The sequence below is a fragment of the Triturus cristatus genome, chromosome 2_2 (genome assembly GCF_964204655.1).
Source record: "Triturus cristatus chromosome 2_2, aTriCri1.1, whole genome shotgun sequence".
Lineage (NCBI taxonomy): Eukaryota > Metazoa > Chordata > Amphibia > Caudata > Salamandridae > Triturus > Triturus cristatus.
Window position 1 is genome coordinate 1,019,704,578 of NC_140582.1, and position 17,015 is coordinate 1,019,721,592.

A 17,015-nucleotide genomic window follows, 5' to 3' on the forward strand; every position below is an offset into this window, starting at 1 on the left:
CTGGATGCGCGTATTGGAATAGCAGAAACTGGCTGTAAACAAGGCAGCCGCGAACGGGGTAGCATCGGGTTCTAGGAGATGAGCGCCAGCGCAGCGTGGGGCCGTCAGCACGGCCGGCACCTCGAACACAATTCGCCGTCTGAGGCACGAGGGAGCGGGCACTAAAACCATCTGCTCTCTCGGACCTCGCAAAGCCCTCAGAGGGTGTGCTAGTCACAGAGACGCACTCATCTCTTATAATAAGATGCATATTTAGGGCATTAGGCTGGCAATTGGCAGCGCGGGGCAAGTCTGTGTTAGTATGTTATGAAAGTACGGTGACCAGGCGTCCCAAACGCTTGTAAATGCGAAGGTGGGGGGTGGGGCGGAGGCAGGGAGCAAGCAAGAGGAAAGACAGATGGCGCTGAAGGCTGGCGGTTCGCGCGTGCACGCTCGCGTGAACACAAGATTGTCGCCAGCCAGCAGCACTTTGAAAACTCACCTACTAAAAGTCTCTCTGAGCAGCGCATGCGCGCTGACTCAGCGAGACATAAAAAAGTACAATGACGCTGTCAATGCTAGCCACATTATTCCTTCATTTATGGTGGGTGGGAGGCAACACTGAGGGAGTGAGGATGGGGTGGGACGCAACACTGAGGGAGGGAAGGTGGGGCAGAAGGCAACACAAAGGGGGCAACACGGGCTACAGAGGATGTGGGGGAAAGCACGACTGATATGTAGCATGACTGTAGGTGAAAAACAAGAGCTTTGACACATCCACTGCTGACCACGTCATAGAGCCTTTTTTAATATTGCTGGTTGGAGGTAACATGGTTGGGGAGCAACATGGACAACAGAGGGTGGTCAGGTGTGGGGGCCACATGGTCAATGGAGGGTGATCGGGAGGGGCTTGGAGCAAATACAAGGACAACAGACGGTAGGAGGGAGTATGGGGCTGAGAGCAAGCACATAAAAAACAGAGGGTTTCCCAAAGGAAATTGCATGGAGAATTTGCATTTTGGGACCCCCCTTTTTCTATGCCCCTACTTGACGGACCATTCTGAAACTTTCCAGGAAGGAGCAGAGGTAGATGTGCTTTTTTTAACAGTTTCGAGAAGAGTCATCAAACGGCACCAATGTTATTAGCAAAACAAAAAAAATATTTCCTATGCTATTTGGGTCCTAACTATTACTGCTTAGTGGTGGCCACCGCTCTGTAAAATGTGTGTGTTTATGTAATGTAGAATTTACAAAATGTACATTAATATTCACTAAAAAAATAGTTACTTTGACTATAGTAAATTAAAATACAATTATATTTTGAAGTACAATTTTTTTAAATTTGCATCTAAATTGAAAAAAATATTTTTTATTATGTATTAACTATTAAAAGTGACATATAGAATTGATTAAATAGAAGTCATTTATTTCAAAAATATATATTAAAGTTACAGTAATTAAATGAATTACATTTGCTGTAACATAAGTTCCTGTGGCGTTTTATTAGAAGTGCTTACCTCTATTATTTTCTATGGGAGGTTGTTGCAGTACTAGTAATTGGCCATGTGTGATGCTGAAATTTCTATAGCTCAGAGATTATGTACATTTACGACTGTTTTGGGTGCAGTTTGGATCTCGTAACTATAGAAGGGTAGCTTGAGAATGGCAACGGTCTTGCTCTTTTTTAGGTGGGTGCATGTCTCTCCTTAAACCTTTCCATAACCAGCTCTTAACCACCTCCTTCCTTCTCCCTCAATCCTTCCCCTTTAGTTTCACACATTTCTCATTTTCCAGCTGCTTCCCTCTGTACCTCCCACATTATCTGCACAGAAAAGACAGAGGCGGAGACCTCCCCTAGTATGTATGTAATTAGCATTTTGTTGTATGTTACTAGTACTATTGCAGTACTACTAAACGTACTACAAAATGAAGTTTGTGAGTAGACCCATTGTCTCCTTCTCTCCACTCTCCTCGCCCCCTAACCTTTATCTGTATCTCCTCTTGCCCCCATCTCCGCTCCACTTCGACCCAGCTCCCTTCTACCTTGCCGTGTCTCTCTCTTCACTCTTTTTCCACTGATGCTCTCTTTCTCTGTTCTACTCTCGGATGTACACTGATTTGTCAATTTTCCTTGCCCCTACCTCGCTGTTTGCTCTCCTGGCTCATTTCACTAATTGCCACTTCTCTGTTTACTCTTCCCATGGCTGTCTCTTTTTGCTGTAGTCTCCTCCTTTCCTCTGTCTTGATCGGGCTCCTCTCATCCTTTTCTTTGTTGAGGAGTTTTATATAGCGCGAAGTAGACCCGAAGGTATCAGAGCGCTTTACATGAGCACTAGTTACGTTACAGACAGACACATTCATTTTGGTTAGGCACGGGGAGATTAAGTGATTTGCCCAGAATCGCAGAATGTTGAGCGTCTGTGCTGAGACCGGAACCTGGTTCCCCAGCTCCGAGGTCGACCACCCGATCCGTTAGGCCACATTCCCTCCTTTTGTTGAAACTGTTAGCTCACTGCCTTGTGCCCAAACATTACGAAAAGCATTATTAGACAATACAGGTCACACACAGGCAGGCCTTAAGTGACTGCATTTTTTCACACTGACTACATTGCACTTCAGATTCACCACACTTGACTCACTGCATCATGCAGTGTCACAGTATCAAACTCACACCTTTACCATGACACCATCATATTCACCCCATGACACTCAGACCATTACTCTGACCCATATGACTACCCCAGGATGCTTTGCATACAAGAACACATCCCTTTTCCCATCTCTAGAATGTGCTTAAACAGCCATCGGGAGGTCTGTCCCTGACTTCAAGCATCTCACCCCGCAGCCACACATTATCCATCCACCTGTATGTGCATGACTAGCTTTAGGCATGTATCTGTGACCGTATGTTTGCATACATATGCATTGTCTATATTTGACTCTACTGTATCTGCTGTGTGTTCTTGACAACTCAAGTGTTATTAGTATGTTCGTTGGTGATTGTATTTCAATATGTGTTAATGTTTGACTCTATTAGTACTTGTGTATAATTGTGCCTGAATGTGTGTTGAGGGTGTATGGTGTGTGTGTGTATGCGTGCGTGCATGTTGTGCTTTTGTGTGCACTATACAAGGGCCAGGCCTATTAGGTATGCCGATGATTGTTTTAACTAAGGCCAACAAGAGGACACACCTTAATTCAGCCTTTTACAAAATAGCTTCTTTTACAATAAGTTAATTGTTTTCCATATGATATTTTAGTGAAATGTCACTCACGTGCTCTAATTTCCCACTGTCTAATGGCATTTAGTGTATCTTAGAAGTCTACACTTGCCACGTCATGGGAGGTTTGTTTATGTCCTTTTGTGATCTGCTGCCGATGTTTTGAAGTGATAAAAAGAGATGAGCCTGTAAATAATTGTTTTTATGAGATTATTTTATTCTCTGAGAGAGGTACGATATACTGCTGGATGATGACAATTTAAGAAAATAGAAAATCCCAATTCCTTTGTGCGCCTTTGCAGATGTTAACGTATGACTGGTTCTGCATGTTTGATCTTGGTCCCATGCACTGGGCAGTGTCTGATGAAGCACTGGGCAGTCATGGAGGGACAGGGAGAGTATAGAAGACACGTCCCTGGTGGATTCTCCTCCAGACTCAGCATTTCCTCCAGAAACCAGTGCATTTCCCTTAGCAGTGAACTCTGAATTATGCCCTTTGTGCTAAGTGAGGCATCACAATTTAAAGCAAGGTCTCCTGCTGGGTCTGCACAGACCAGGGCAGTGAAGCTGCATCCCTGTCTCAGTGCCACTTGGCTGACATTGACAATGGAACACACTGTACAGCTTCATCGGATTAAAAAGGGGGGTTGGCTATTAGTTTGACGGTGTCCTTACACCCCTGACCTTCTTAGAGGATACGTGGGAGTTGTAGATACTTGGGGTCACCCTTGAACATGTGTTTCCAGTTATTCTTGTCTGTCTGAAGTGGGAAGATCTTGGAGTCTGGTGTGGGAACGATGCTGTCTTTGTTTCTTCTCTACATCTCGTCCAAAAGTATATTTCTCATTGTTACTGGGCTAACTCACAGAGGTGGGACAAAAGCTGTAGGAAATGTAAGGAAGAGGACGTGGCCAAACGACTAGGACAGTCGACTTCGAAGCTGGGGAAACGGGTGTAAGTCTCGGCAGGGACGCTCAACATCCTGTGATTCTGGGCAAATCACTTTGGGGCATATGTATCAAATTCCATTATTGCGATTCTCAAATAGCGATTTTTAGGGAATCGCTATTTGAGAATCGCAAAACGGGATGTAATAAAAAATTCGCAAATGTTTTGCGATTCCTTGGCATTCGTTAATTGCGATTAGCAAATTGCTAATCGCAATTAAGGAATACCTTCTCATTAATTCCTATGGGCTAGGAGGCCCATAGGAATGAATGGGAAGACATTCTCAATTTGCGATTCACAATTTGAGAATCGCAAAATGAGAATGCAATTTCAAGGGTGCCAGGGTGTCAAAAGGACACCCTGTTGCACCCCTGAAATATGTATGTGTGCACATGTGGCACACATACATGTCCTAAGGGCACGTATGTTCGTCACATGGCACTTTGAAAAATGCTAAAAAGTGCATTTTTCAAAGAAATTGCAAATTACCACCAACTTGAAGTTGGTGGTAATTTGCGATTCCTTAAATGCAATCGCTAAATAGAGAATCGCAAATTTTGCGATTCTCTAATTTGCGATGCCCTTTTGGGATGATACATCCCAAAAGCCCTTTTCCCGTTCGCAAACGGGCCGATTCTGAGAATCGGCCCGTTTGCGAACAGGAATAGGGCTTGATACATATGCCCCTTAATCTCCCTGTGCCTAACAAAAATTAGTGAATGAAAGTGTAACGCAACTGGTGCTCATGTAAAGGCCTCTGATACTTTCGGGTCTAGTTCACTCTATATAAAACTCTAAAATAAAGAAATGTATGTTAGATTTAGGGAAGAGCGTATGGGGATATTTTTTCTTATTAACATATACAATTATTTCTGCCAGTATAGGTCACCAACATCGGAACAGCCCACGCTACAAGTTTAATTTCATCGCAGATGTTGTGGAAAAGATTGCTCCAGCTGTTGTGCACATCGAGCTTTTCCTGAGGTACTGTGCTCTCGTTTTAAACACACATATGTAATGATATGAAAGTGTATGCACTATAATATAACTTGATATAGAAAGTATATGGTTTATAAATGTGCAGTTAACTGGGCGGACCACCTTGAAGGCTTAATAGAAGAAATATTTCTGTTAGGAGGAATTTTGAGCTCAGCTCGGTATAAACTAAGCAGATGGTTTAACTAGAAGATGCAAAGTCAAGTATAAGTATGCAAGTGTTGCAAAGTCATCCTGTTGGCCCTGACACCCCCATCTTTTTGCTGACTGGAACAGGTGGTAACTGACTCTGACTGTTCCTGGGCTCTGTCTAACCAGGTCCAGGACCAGTGCTATGTTGAAAACACAGTGAAAACACACACATACATGAGGGTACACTGTATATTAGGGTACACTTATAATTGGCATGACCTACCCTATAAGTCCGTAGTACATAATACGGCAGGGGTATTCAAACTACCTATAAGTCCCTAGTATATAATAGGGCATGGCAGTTTAGAGGCCAGCAGCCCTTTCTGCACTTGCATGTGTGCACTGCTGAAAGCCTGAGGTCAGTTTAAAAGCAGCCCTGTGTTGCAGCACTGTTTTTAAAATGCAAATTGTGCCCAAACTCAACTTTGGTGGTAGGGGCACCTAAGAAGTGTTAATCTACAATAATGTGGCATATTAGGTACCACCAGGGTCTCCCCTAGGTGTCCCAGGGGTGGGGGCGGCGGCATGTAAGGAGGGTCATTTTAAAAGGTGTTTTATGTGCTCTGGGGATAGAGACGTTGCACATTTCACTCTCCCCATTGTACTAAAGTGCCTTCCAAAATTGACTTTTGTGCTAGCAGCTCTGGGGAGTGATGATCTACACAATTTTAACGTATTCAGGACACCTAAAGTCTCCCCTAGGTTTCCTAGGGGGGAAGGATCCTGTAACTATAAGCAGGGGCTTTATATAAGATGTTTTATATGCCCTGATGATGGAGGAACTGCATATTGCAGTTTCTCCTTTGTAAATGCTTTGCCCTATAGGATAACATTGCAATAGTTTATGAACTCATAACTATCACTAGGAAATTAAAAACAAAAATACCATTCAAAGACTAAGAAGAATTGTATTGATATTGATAAATCCAACAATATGCTATTGTTGAATATATCCTAAAATATACAGACCAGAAGTTATAAGACATTTTTGTCTGCAAGCCAACATGTAGGCTTCCTGTGGTCTTTCCTGATTGGTCAAGGCTAACTGGATTAGCCTGGCTGGTTTGAGGCTATCTGCTGCACAGGAGTGGCAGAGCAGGGGGCAGGGGGTGTAAAGCAAGAGCTTCAAAGGAGGAATCGGACAGGCAGTGAAACCCAAGTCCATCTACCCTCAGCCACTCTGACCCAGCCAGATGGCAGGCTTCAACCAGATGGAAGGTGGGGGAGATCTATGGAAATGAACCATACAGGAGTTTGGTTTAACTAGTTCTTGCTCTTGATGGAGTATAGGTCACTAGCTCCGGTCACACATACATCTAATACTCACCTGGGCCCAAACCACATTCACACAGTAAGCTAGTGAAACCCCGCTGACATCAATTTTGTGTAATAATACCTGGAACTTTGTTATTCACCTTTACCAAGTCTTACCAATTTAATGTAATTTATTTCATCTTCTCGACGAATCAGGTTTCTAAGCTAGTTAAAGGTAGAATGACATTTACCTTCTTTCTTAGAATAACCACCGACTCAGGAAGCTTTGAAAACCTTTATCTAAAGTTAATTTGTGAGTCAAGAATCAATTACAGTAATCACCTTCTATTCAAGAGGCAAAAAATAAAATCAATCATAGCAGTATTTCAAAATGATCAATGAAGACGGTACCTGGAAAAGGAAGAAGGGGGAAAAGGAGAGAGATATGCATAAAAGACTGGTTTCCTAATTATATTTACCTATTGGTCCGAGATGAACCCAACTCCGTAGATAGGGACCAGATAGAATCTCCAGACAGGTTACAGGTAGAAGATCAGGCAGATTCAAATCTGGAAGGGTAACCTCCTCTATTGTGCAACGCTGGCATCGCACCCCTCTCTGGCACTATTCTTCTCAAGTATCCCAGTTCCGCGACCCCTCTAGAAGAATATACTTCGATCAGTATCTCGAACTCTCTGACAGGGTTTCTGGCAACAACAAAGTCTGATACAGCGTCTTAGACAGAATCTGGAGCAGCATAAGCGTTGGGTCAGTGACGAGTCGAAATGACAGTTCTGACAAGTCGGACAAAAAAAACTAGCTAGCTTACCTCAATTATACTATTCTCAGGGTTCGTGTACCACCCCCAAATGTTGCATTTTATGTTTTCACCCTATTCTAATTGGTTAGTATGAGGAGGTGAGTTCATCACACCACCTAAAGTACGGATTTAATCTATGAATGATTGTTCTATGTTCCCGCCCCTTTATTTACTTTCCCATAGCTTTATTCCACCCCAAATTCACATTACTCAGTAAGTTAAACATTTTTCAACATTGTTTCATTCGTTGGGGTCAACAGTGCGATGTTCCCAGGCTTTTTTACTCAAGATGTTCTTGGCCGAGTGACACAGGAGCCATCTTTGTTTCCGGTCAGTCTTTATGCGCGTGCGCACATTTCATGTGGGTAGAGATTCTAGTCACCCTCCGAGGCCCAAATAAGAACTAATGACGAAGTCAGAAAAAGACATATTAGAAGACAGAAATAAATGATTTCATTGTATACCACTTATCTCTACTCTATCCCCATTTACTTACTTTAATTCTTTTGCATTAGTGTTTAATGAGTTTACAAGTTTTAGTTTATCAGCAGCAGGTGCTTTAGTGTGTGAGTTTGAGGCGACCATTTTTAATGCCATCGCGCAGCTGCAAAAGTTTCCCTCCAAAAGCGACAGTGTCATACTACGTAGATGCAGTAGACGCATGCGCAATAGAAATCCCGCGTTTTGTCGGCCATTTTAAGACACTCAGGTTACTTGTTAGTAAGGCACATAGGAAAGCTTCCCCTGGATTCTGTCGTATATAATGTAAGGTTAGTATTTACAATACGTGTTGATTACGGGGTTACATATTTATTTGAGAGGATTGCATACAAGCAAGTCTCATTTATGAATCCTTGCTCCATCAATCCTCTGCTGGGATTTCAGCCAATAAATGAATTTTTGGGCAATAGGGCTTTTTGGGAGTAGATTTGCACACGTTGGAGGAAGTAGTCATGCTTTGGGGTGTTGTCCTGCATCTCATTGGACAGGAGTGCTCTCCTGCTTGCCCCCAGAGAACATTGGATAAACATGTGAGAGGTACAGAGCCTTTCAGATCTGTTGCTTGAAACTATGAGAAGAAGAAGGCTTGCCACGCTGGAAACGTGATTTACACCATCAGGCCCTGCATACTGACTGACTGCATCTGAACTACAGCCCTATGGATCTACCTTGCTGCAAGAGGAATAAAGAATGGACTCTCTGTAGGCTACAGGTTAACAGAGCTCACCCTGACCATCACCACCAAGAATCCCCTGCATGGAGTGAGTTCAGTGGATTTATAATAAAGGCTATGCTTGTGTTACATGAGAGTCGTGCCTTTGGACTACATTTGAGGTACTACCGATCAGTGTCGGGATCAATTTGGGGCTGAAGTTTTGGACTTGGGAGTGGTTTTAAAATCTGGCAACGCTGATCTTTGACAACAGACAACTAAAGCTCTCTCTAGGTGAGACTTAAAAAGCATCTCCTTAAGTGATCAGTGAAAGGATACAATGCATCCAATTAGAAAAACAGAGAGACTGAAATGCTTTCGGACAGGACAAACAAAAGAATAGGGAGAAAAGCAAAGTAAACTAATGAGGTGGACACCAAAAAAATCCAATCATTAACTCGCTCTATGTGCCTGTAGCTGAGATCTAAACAGAGGGCGATGCCAATTGACTCCTAGGAATAGAAGTATTCAGCAAAAGTGGTAGTTAGGTTCACAATTATTATGGCATTTAACTTGCTGATACCGAGTTACAATCCTTGGAACTCCATTTGGTATGAACAGTCTAAACAGACTTTAAAAAGCGGGTGGGAACATATTCATCCTTTCACCTGCAAGGAAGGAAGAATTATGCCTTTTGAAAGCCAATTGCAATCTTGAAACTGTCCAATGGAAGAAAAGGATCCAGCTCCAGAGAGAAACCATGCTAAATGTTGGAGGCTGTTTATACATCCAAACTCTTTGTTTCCCACATGCAGATTCAATTATCAGCCGCCCAGACTGGAAAAGATTAAACCAGGGGACAGATTTACTAACTCTTTGTACCAGCACAAAGTCACGGAAAGTGACTCAAAGAAGTGCAAAGTCTTGGAAGAATAGTTACTTTCCAAGGCAAAATGCTGATTAAGCAATAAAAATGTACCATGGCCAAAAGTTTTTGCTTTACTGGATTGCTCCAAGGGAAGAGAACAGCACCAAGCAATAGTTACTAAATCTGGCCTGATGTTGCTCTCTTCCCATGTGCTTGCGCACAAACAGGCTGCCAAGGACCACGTAAACGCCTTTGCACAGCTTGGTTCACGCCTGTACTTAAGGTATAGAGGGGCACCATGCACAAGACTAGAAATCAGTGGAGCGTCAAAATCGCCCATCCTACATTTTTATATTGTATTTTTCTTATGTAAAACCCCTGTTAGGAAACTACTGAAAGTGCTCCCTGGAATATGATAGAGCCGATCCTGATTTATATGGACCAGGATGAGACCCGATGATGATGTATGTCACTTATGAAGTGGGTGAGGGTCTGAAAGAAACAGCAAATGTTTCTCTTGGGTTCTTTCATTGATCCCTTCAGTCAGACCGTAGGAATCAGTAAGAAGGGTTATAGGAAACCCACTTGTGTGGTGCCGTTTCTCACACGGATAGATGTAGTTGAAATTCTTACAGGGCATGCATAATTCTTATATTTATAGGTTGAACAAATCTAAAAATCTGCCCCAAAATCATAGTTTCTCTTAAGTACTTGTGAAGTGATTGCAAGCTGTGCACCTTTGTTTCGACCATTGTATTGGCATCTAGATGTTAGGCTCCAGATAGTTTTCAAACATCTGAAAATAAAGGGCTGATGGCTAAATCAGGCCTTTATTTTTGACCCAGCAGTAGCTGTTGGTGTGCAGGCGTAGTTACGGGGTAGGGAGGGGATTGATGAACTAAGCAGAAAACACAGAAAAAATGGGAAAAAAAGAACGTACCTGCCACCTGCTGCTCTTCTTGTCTGAGTCCTTGCTGCAGCACAAGCTCCTAGACTCCCCAGCGGCCAATCCTGAAACTGCTCTCATACTGCTGGCAGCTTGAAAGTAGTGTCAGGATTGGCCTGAGTGCCCTGAATTTGTGCTCCCAGAGAGACTGAGAGCCTGTGCTTCTGTCCCCAACCCAGCAACGCAACTCGGCTTGGAGGCAGCCCAGTGCTGAGACGGCCAGCCAAACCAACATGTGCACTGATAGCAGTGCCTACCACTCCCCCTCGTGACTGCCCCCACAATAGCCCTGGCCCCGCTATCAGAACTTGAAAAATAAAACAATAGTAAACCCATTTCATTATCATTTTGTTTTTCCAGTTTGAGGCTGGTGGGCAACGACGCTTCTCCGCCATAGGGGAGAAGATGCCACTGGGAAACAGCTGGTAGGAAACATAAAAAAGTCCACTCACTGCCTGGAGGTTGCTGGTCCGAACAGAAAGCATACAATGTACTACGTATGTCTCCGTCTCGGTAAATCACACAGTGCGATACGCAGCATTTTTCAATTGAGACAGTCGGATGCTGGATCAGGCTCAACAATATCCCCTCATTCCCTACATTAGTTGTCTTACCAACTACCATCTTCTTACTTCCCATGAGGATTCACCTACATTTGAGTCCTTGTATTTTATTTTCTGACATTCTTTTCCATTCACGAGAATCCGGGTAGCACATACTAACTGCATTTGACTTCTTGTACCAATATCTTGTGCCCTCTTTGTGCACTGCCGATGTTCCACCAGCTTTCAGACGGTGTACCACCCAGCACTTACGTTTGTCTACGCCCTGACATGCTTGCTATTTGGAGGTGTGGCATTCTGTGCCTTCATTTAGTGCACATTAAGCTCAAGGGAAATTCAAATGGTTTTGAATGTGAGTGCATATATGTTATATATGCACTCAAGTGCATTCATTCATCTGATAAAAGTAATGACTATTGTGGAAGGCATTATTTTACCAAGAACGTCTCTAAGTGGACGCTTTATCGGGGCTTTACATCTTAAGACTACTGAACCATTATTTCCTTATTCTTTACCTTTACTGTGACCATTGCTGTAAGCACCCCAGTGATTCTAACAATGAAAGTACAGGTTCTCTATTTCTTCATTTAACCGCTCATAGACAATAGGTAATATATTACTTACACTATTGCCGCATGCTTATATTTATTTTGCAGGGTTTAAAAATATATAAGTATTAGCATTCTTAATCTTGCATATGTTTGCCAGCTACAAATGATATTCCATGCATGGCATTGTCCTTTTAGGTCTCGCCTAGGCAGCGCGCATGCGCTGCTCTAGGAGATGACCTCTTGAAATCGGTCTGCTCCTTTTCAAGCACACTCGTGCTTGTGCTGGCATCCACCTTGTGGGAGCGAGCAGCGGCGTGCGTGCTAATTGAAAACATATGGTGTATTGTTACAGATAGTTCTGTTTGGCGAAATATTTTCTCCTTGTGGAACTATTCTTGCTCAGGTGTATCTTAACACCCACACACTGCAATTGCAGGCTGCGTGTTTTGGTGCAGAGAACAGTGATGAGTTGGGATGGCACACATCCCTGTGTGCCATGTCTGCAACCCACTGCCTGTGGCCTAGGTAAGTCACCCTTCTAGCAGGGTGCTCTAGACCACAAGTGAGGGTACAGTGGCATGAGCCCTGTACCCCTAAAGTGTCTAAGTCCATTCTTAGATATTTTAAGTGCAGTGAAGCCACAAAAAGTATATGGTCTGGGAGTTTCATAGTGGCGTCACTGAAACCTGGGAAGTTTGGTAGCAAACTTCTCAGCACATCAAACCCACACTGATGCCAGTGTGGGATTTAAGCACACAGAGGGCATCTTAGAGATACCTCCTGAAAAATGACCAGCCCTGGTGTTGTTCCTGAATGGCTGCCCACCATTTGCCACCACCAGACAGGTTTATGGACCTCTGGGTCCAGAAACAGAGCCCATCCTGGGCAGAGGTGTCACAACTCCTCCCCCAGGATGGGCTTGGTCCTTGAAAGCGTAAGCGTCAAAGGCCTGCCGCCTTTGTAACTGTCCCTGTCTTTTTCTGCCCGCAGCAACTGGCTCCTACTGCTTCTCACCCCCACTTTGGGCGGGAGAATCGGCGGAGGAACCGAGTTAGGAGGAGAGATGTGCCCACTTTTGCCAACCCCACCCCTCAGTTGGGGAGGCGAGGTGAAGCACACATCTCAGTCCACTCCATCTTGGAGATGAGGTGACCCAGCCAATTAGGAGGAGGCTTATGCCCCCTCCCACTGGAGGGTGGCATAATAGGGGTTGTACTCACCTCAAGGAAGGGACTCATTGGTCCTGACCTACACACCCCTGTAAACCCCTATATTATTTAAGGGCAACCCCAAACCTTGTCTCCTCAGATTTGAGGAAGAAAGAAGAAGGACCGAAGAGCCGTGCTGACCCAGGAAGAAGAGGACACCCACTGCTTTGGCCCCAGCCCTCCGGCCTATCCTGACTTCAACCATCCGACAGCGAGAACCCTGGAATCTCCAGCAGCCCCCCATAGCCTAAAGGACCTGCGCTGCACTCATGTAGCAGACTGTTTCCCTTGAGCACTGGATTTGCTCAAGCAAAGATTCAACTACAGAATCCGGATCCAGGCTGCTCCACAGTTCTGCACCACTCTGCACCTGACGCTCATGGCCCAAGTTCGAGAGGCCCAACACCACGAAGGGGTCTCTCCAGTGATCCTGACCTGGTATCTGGTGATCCCCAACCTCCCTCAAGTTTCAAGACAACGCCTGCAGCCTCAACCTGAAAGGTCCCCGACTGCGACCGGACCCCTGCACCTGACGCCCCACAGCCTTGAGTGTCCCAACCGATGGTATCCAGGCATTCCGCAAGAACCCAACTTACCTCTCCAGCTGGTGGTCGCCTTCAGGGAGTCTCCCTGCCTAAGCCAGCAGCCTCTTTGAAGAAACCAAAAGTCTCCATTGGAACCCACAGGGTCCCCGACATCTTCTGTGCTGCTGGTGGTGCAGCTCCTGTGCTAATTGTTGGCCCCTGCAGTGCTGTCCTTAACCCCGGGAGCTTGGCTCCCACATCCGAGTGCCCTACTTGTAAACTGCCCCTGACTGAAGGCTTCATTAGCCCCATTGGCCAATTTTGATCCCCTGCACTCTGCACCCGCCCGCCCCAGTGCCGCTGGTGGTATAATTTGAGTGCCTACCTAGACCTTGGGGAGCCTTGGTACTAACCCCCAAAACTACTACTTGTAAGTTATTACTTACCTGTGAAACCGATAACCATTTTCTTCCCATAGGAAGAAATGTTTTTTGTTCCTGAAATGTTCAGTTGAGCTGAACTTTTGTATGAAAAGAAAGTAACTGTACTTTAAATCAAGAACATTCTTCCTTACCTTAAATTGTGAGATCCCTGGTGTGGCATACCACCCTGAGAAGTCGATGAAATCTAAAAATAAGCCAAAAGTAGTCCAAAAGTAATTACTGTGTAATTCAAACTGTTTTGAACTCAATACAAACCTGTAATGATTGAAAATTCAACCACAACTGTATTTTCTTGTAAAGTTGTGCATATTTTACTTATCTGTGCCAATTCCTACTTGGTTCTAAAAATAAAATATAAGGATATATTTTTCTACATACCTAATTGGTCTGGATTCTGTCTCTGAGTGTGTGTAAACAGTCCTTGATTGAGTGAATACAATAAATGCTTAACACACCCTCCTGATACGCCTAACTGCTCGCCGGCACTACCACAAAGAGAGCTGTTAGTACCTGTCTAATTTAGTCTCTGGGGACTCTCTGGACTCTGTGCACACCATACCTTATTTTGGTATAGTATACACAGAGCCAGCTTTCTACTCCCGATGTCATACCTCTTAATGGAAGTGTTTTACTCTGCGTGTGGTGTGGTGACGCACGTAATCTATTGTATCGTATCCGATTTCCAGTTGCAAGGGTTTCATTCTGTTTTCAGTTTCAAGGGTCCCATTGCAACCTCTTCTCAGATTTGACACAGTATTTACTCTGTTTCTTTCGGGTTCAATGATTGTGTCTTGTTTTCATATGATGGAGGTGTAGGTGCTTCCTTCATTAGTCTGTCAAGAATAGAAACATATTTTTCTTTTCTTTCACAGATGTTTGGGAAATTTAGTATGGAATGCATTGTTACATGGGTTTTGTTCCACCCCGTTTTTCAGTGCAGCAGACATTCATATTTTTTACCTATTTGGTTTTGCAAGAATTGGAAATTTCTACCTTTCCTGAGTCTCTAGATTTGAAAGACATTGTACTTTCTATGTTTCACTGGCAGAAAATGTAGAACAATTGTGTATAAACCAAACCGGAGAAACCTGAGAACGCGCTATACGCCGCACTGGTTCACCTAGCGTGTTAGATACGCAGAAAGATTCAGGAATGCGCTACACGCTGTAGTGGAGTCATATTCTTGGACAGAGCAAAAGTGTTTTTAAGTGACAAACAACACAACCATACCAATGAGCACTCAGCCCCTGATAAAGGGCGCAGCCCGAAATGTTTTGGGCATGTTTATTTGAGTTATAAAGAACTACAAAAGGAAAAAGTTAATAGGGACATTTAAGGTTTAAATGAACCAGATAACGGAACAAAAAGAAAATCAAGACTATAAAAGAAATTTCTTGGAATCACATTTGAATTACATTTTTAATCAATTAAATTATTTGTCTGCTCCGAGAATACCCAGGTTGACGACATTAGACGCATTGCCTCCTTTTTCAAATTTTAAACAGCCATACTACAGATTGAATCGACTGTATTGCCAAAATAAAAGCAAGGAGTGACTTACAATTTTTGAGTGACTTTCACGTCTATGAAGTCCAACCTCTGGTGAAATAATCTATCAAATTTGCATATGGTCATACACTCAAATATAACTATCTATAAAAGAGCAGGAGAGAATACGTTGTGCCGCTCGGAGGCTTCAACTTGCTTGCTGGATTTCCCTCTGCCTGTCATCTGTTCTGGAGGTCACATCGCGAAGGACGCCACGCTCTGCATGGGACGGAGGTGAATGCTGCTGCTGCCGGTCTAAAGGCGGATTTCGGTGCACTCGGGACTGCGAGGACCAGGGTGCTGTGTGTAACGCTCATCGGCCGCACCTGGTCCTCTTCCCGACTCCTCCTTAACTTTTGCCCCCTTCATCTATATCAACAGAGTCCCTCCCACACGCGCTAGCGGGACGCGCGCGGGACGTAGCTCGGGGCGAAGACCGGGCAAAGAGCGGGCCGTTTGAGGCCGTTAGAGGACGGGAGAGGCTGGGCCTGGGCCATCCCCCCTGGACTCCCCCGGAAACATTGGCGGATTGTGAGGGTTATTATTTGTGCTTACCTCCAGAAATGTCAACAAGAGAAACAAGGAGCAAAAGTGCCACGGCACTTGTGCCTACACCAAAGGGAACATTGGATAATTACTTCGTGAAAGCAGGGTCCCTGCTAATTGAGGATATCACGCTCCTCGAGAGGCGAATATCTCAAGAACTGGACTGGGTGCGGAGATCGTCCATGGGTCCTTTGGCTCAGGCAAAGTCACCTGTGGTAAGCACAGAGTTCATTACGTTGGACACAGGGGTGGATGGTACAATTAATCTCTCTGGGACATTGGACATATTAAATTGTATTTCCCAGTTAAGCAGGAAGGACCCCAGTGATCTTGCAGATTTTAGTATGTTAACTCTCCCACCTGCTCAACCCCACCCCATATTAACTACAAATCCCACGCCAGATCCAGATAATGTCAATTCTACATGCCCAAATACGATCAAGCAGAAGGGGATTAGAGAAGGAGCTATCCAGAAAAACAGAAGAGGGACAAAGAATAAGGGTGTGCGAAAGCCAAATATCCCAAAACCCTTCCCGAATCCGTTGCCAAAAAGTTCCTGCCTAAATATTAGGGAAAAAACGCAAACAGACAGAGCTGAGGCCCTGCGTTTTAATTCACCGGGGGAGACAAGTAATCAAGCTGAACCAAATTTGCCTGAGCCCATTGAGGAGGCCTGGCAGATATAGGTACCCTTATAAGAAACCTTTTAAGTCCATTAGAAGAAAGGCTAAAAAAAATAGAAGCTAGGCTAGTGGTCATAGAAAAATCGACAGTCCAACTAGCTGATAGCCTGAAAACAATGAACAATGGTGGGACAAAGGTTCCCGATAGGGCAACAAAAAGGGGACTCTCCCAGCCCATAAATGGGACTAAAAGTGCTATACACACAGTGCACCAGGCAACACCTACCCCGTCCTCAAGTACTAATATTTACCCGAAGGCAAATGCCCCAAAAAACCATGTAGTTCAGTTCAATCATCCCTCTTCCCCTCAAAACAGGGTAAACCAAGTGGGGCAAAGTGATCGTACTCCGATCGATGCACCAAATAATGGGGAGCTATTGACGGGGGGTGTGAGCAAGAGGCTAGACCTTGGACCAATACACCTTCCGCCAGAAGTAGCCCCATATACTGTTGTTCTGGTAGGGGTGCCTGAACTGAATCCTGCCTCCAAAGAATCCACCGCTTCCCTTAAAAACAAGGTGATAAATTGGCTATGTACACATAGACCGCTCCCGGAAGGTATACTGAGCCCA

The 17,015-nt window shown here is 44.3% G+C and overlaps 1 protein-coding gene across 1 annotated transcript in view; it reads left to right on the top strand.

Annotated features, from left to right (window-relative positions):
- HTRA3 (HtrA serine peptidase 3) overlaps window positions 1-17,015 on the top strand; it is a 342,569-nt gene that overhangs the window by 109,948 nt on the left and 215,606 nt on the right. The window contains exon 2 of the mRNA XM_085642481.1: window positions 5,033-5,132. Within this exon, the coding sequence (XP_085498607.1) occupies window positions 5,033-5,132 (100 nt within the window). The remainder of the gene's footprint in view (window positions 1-5,032; window positions 5,133-17,015) is intronic.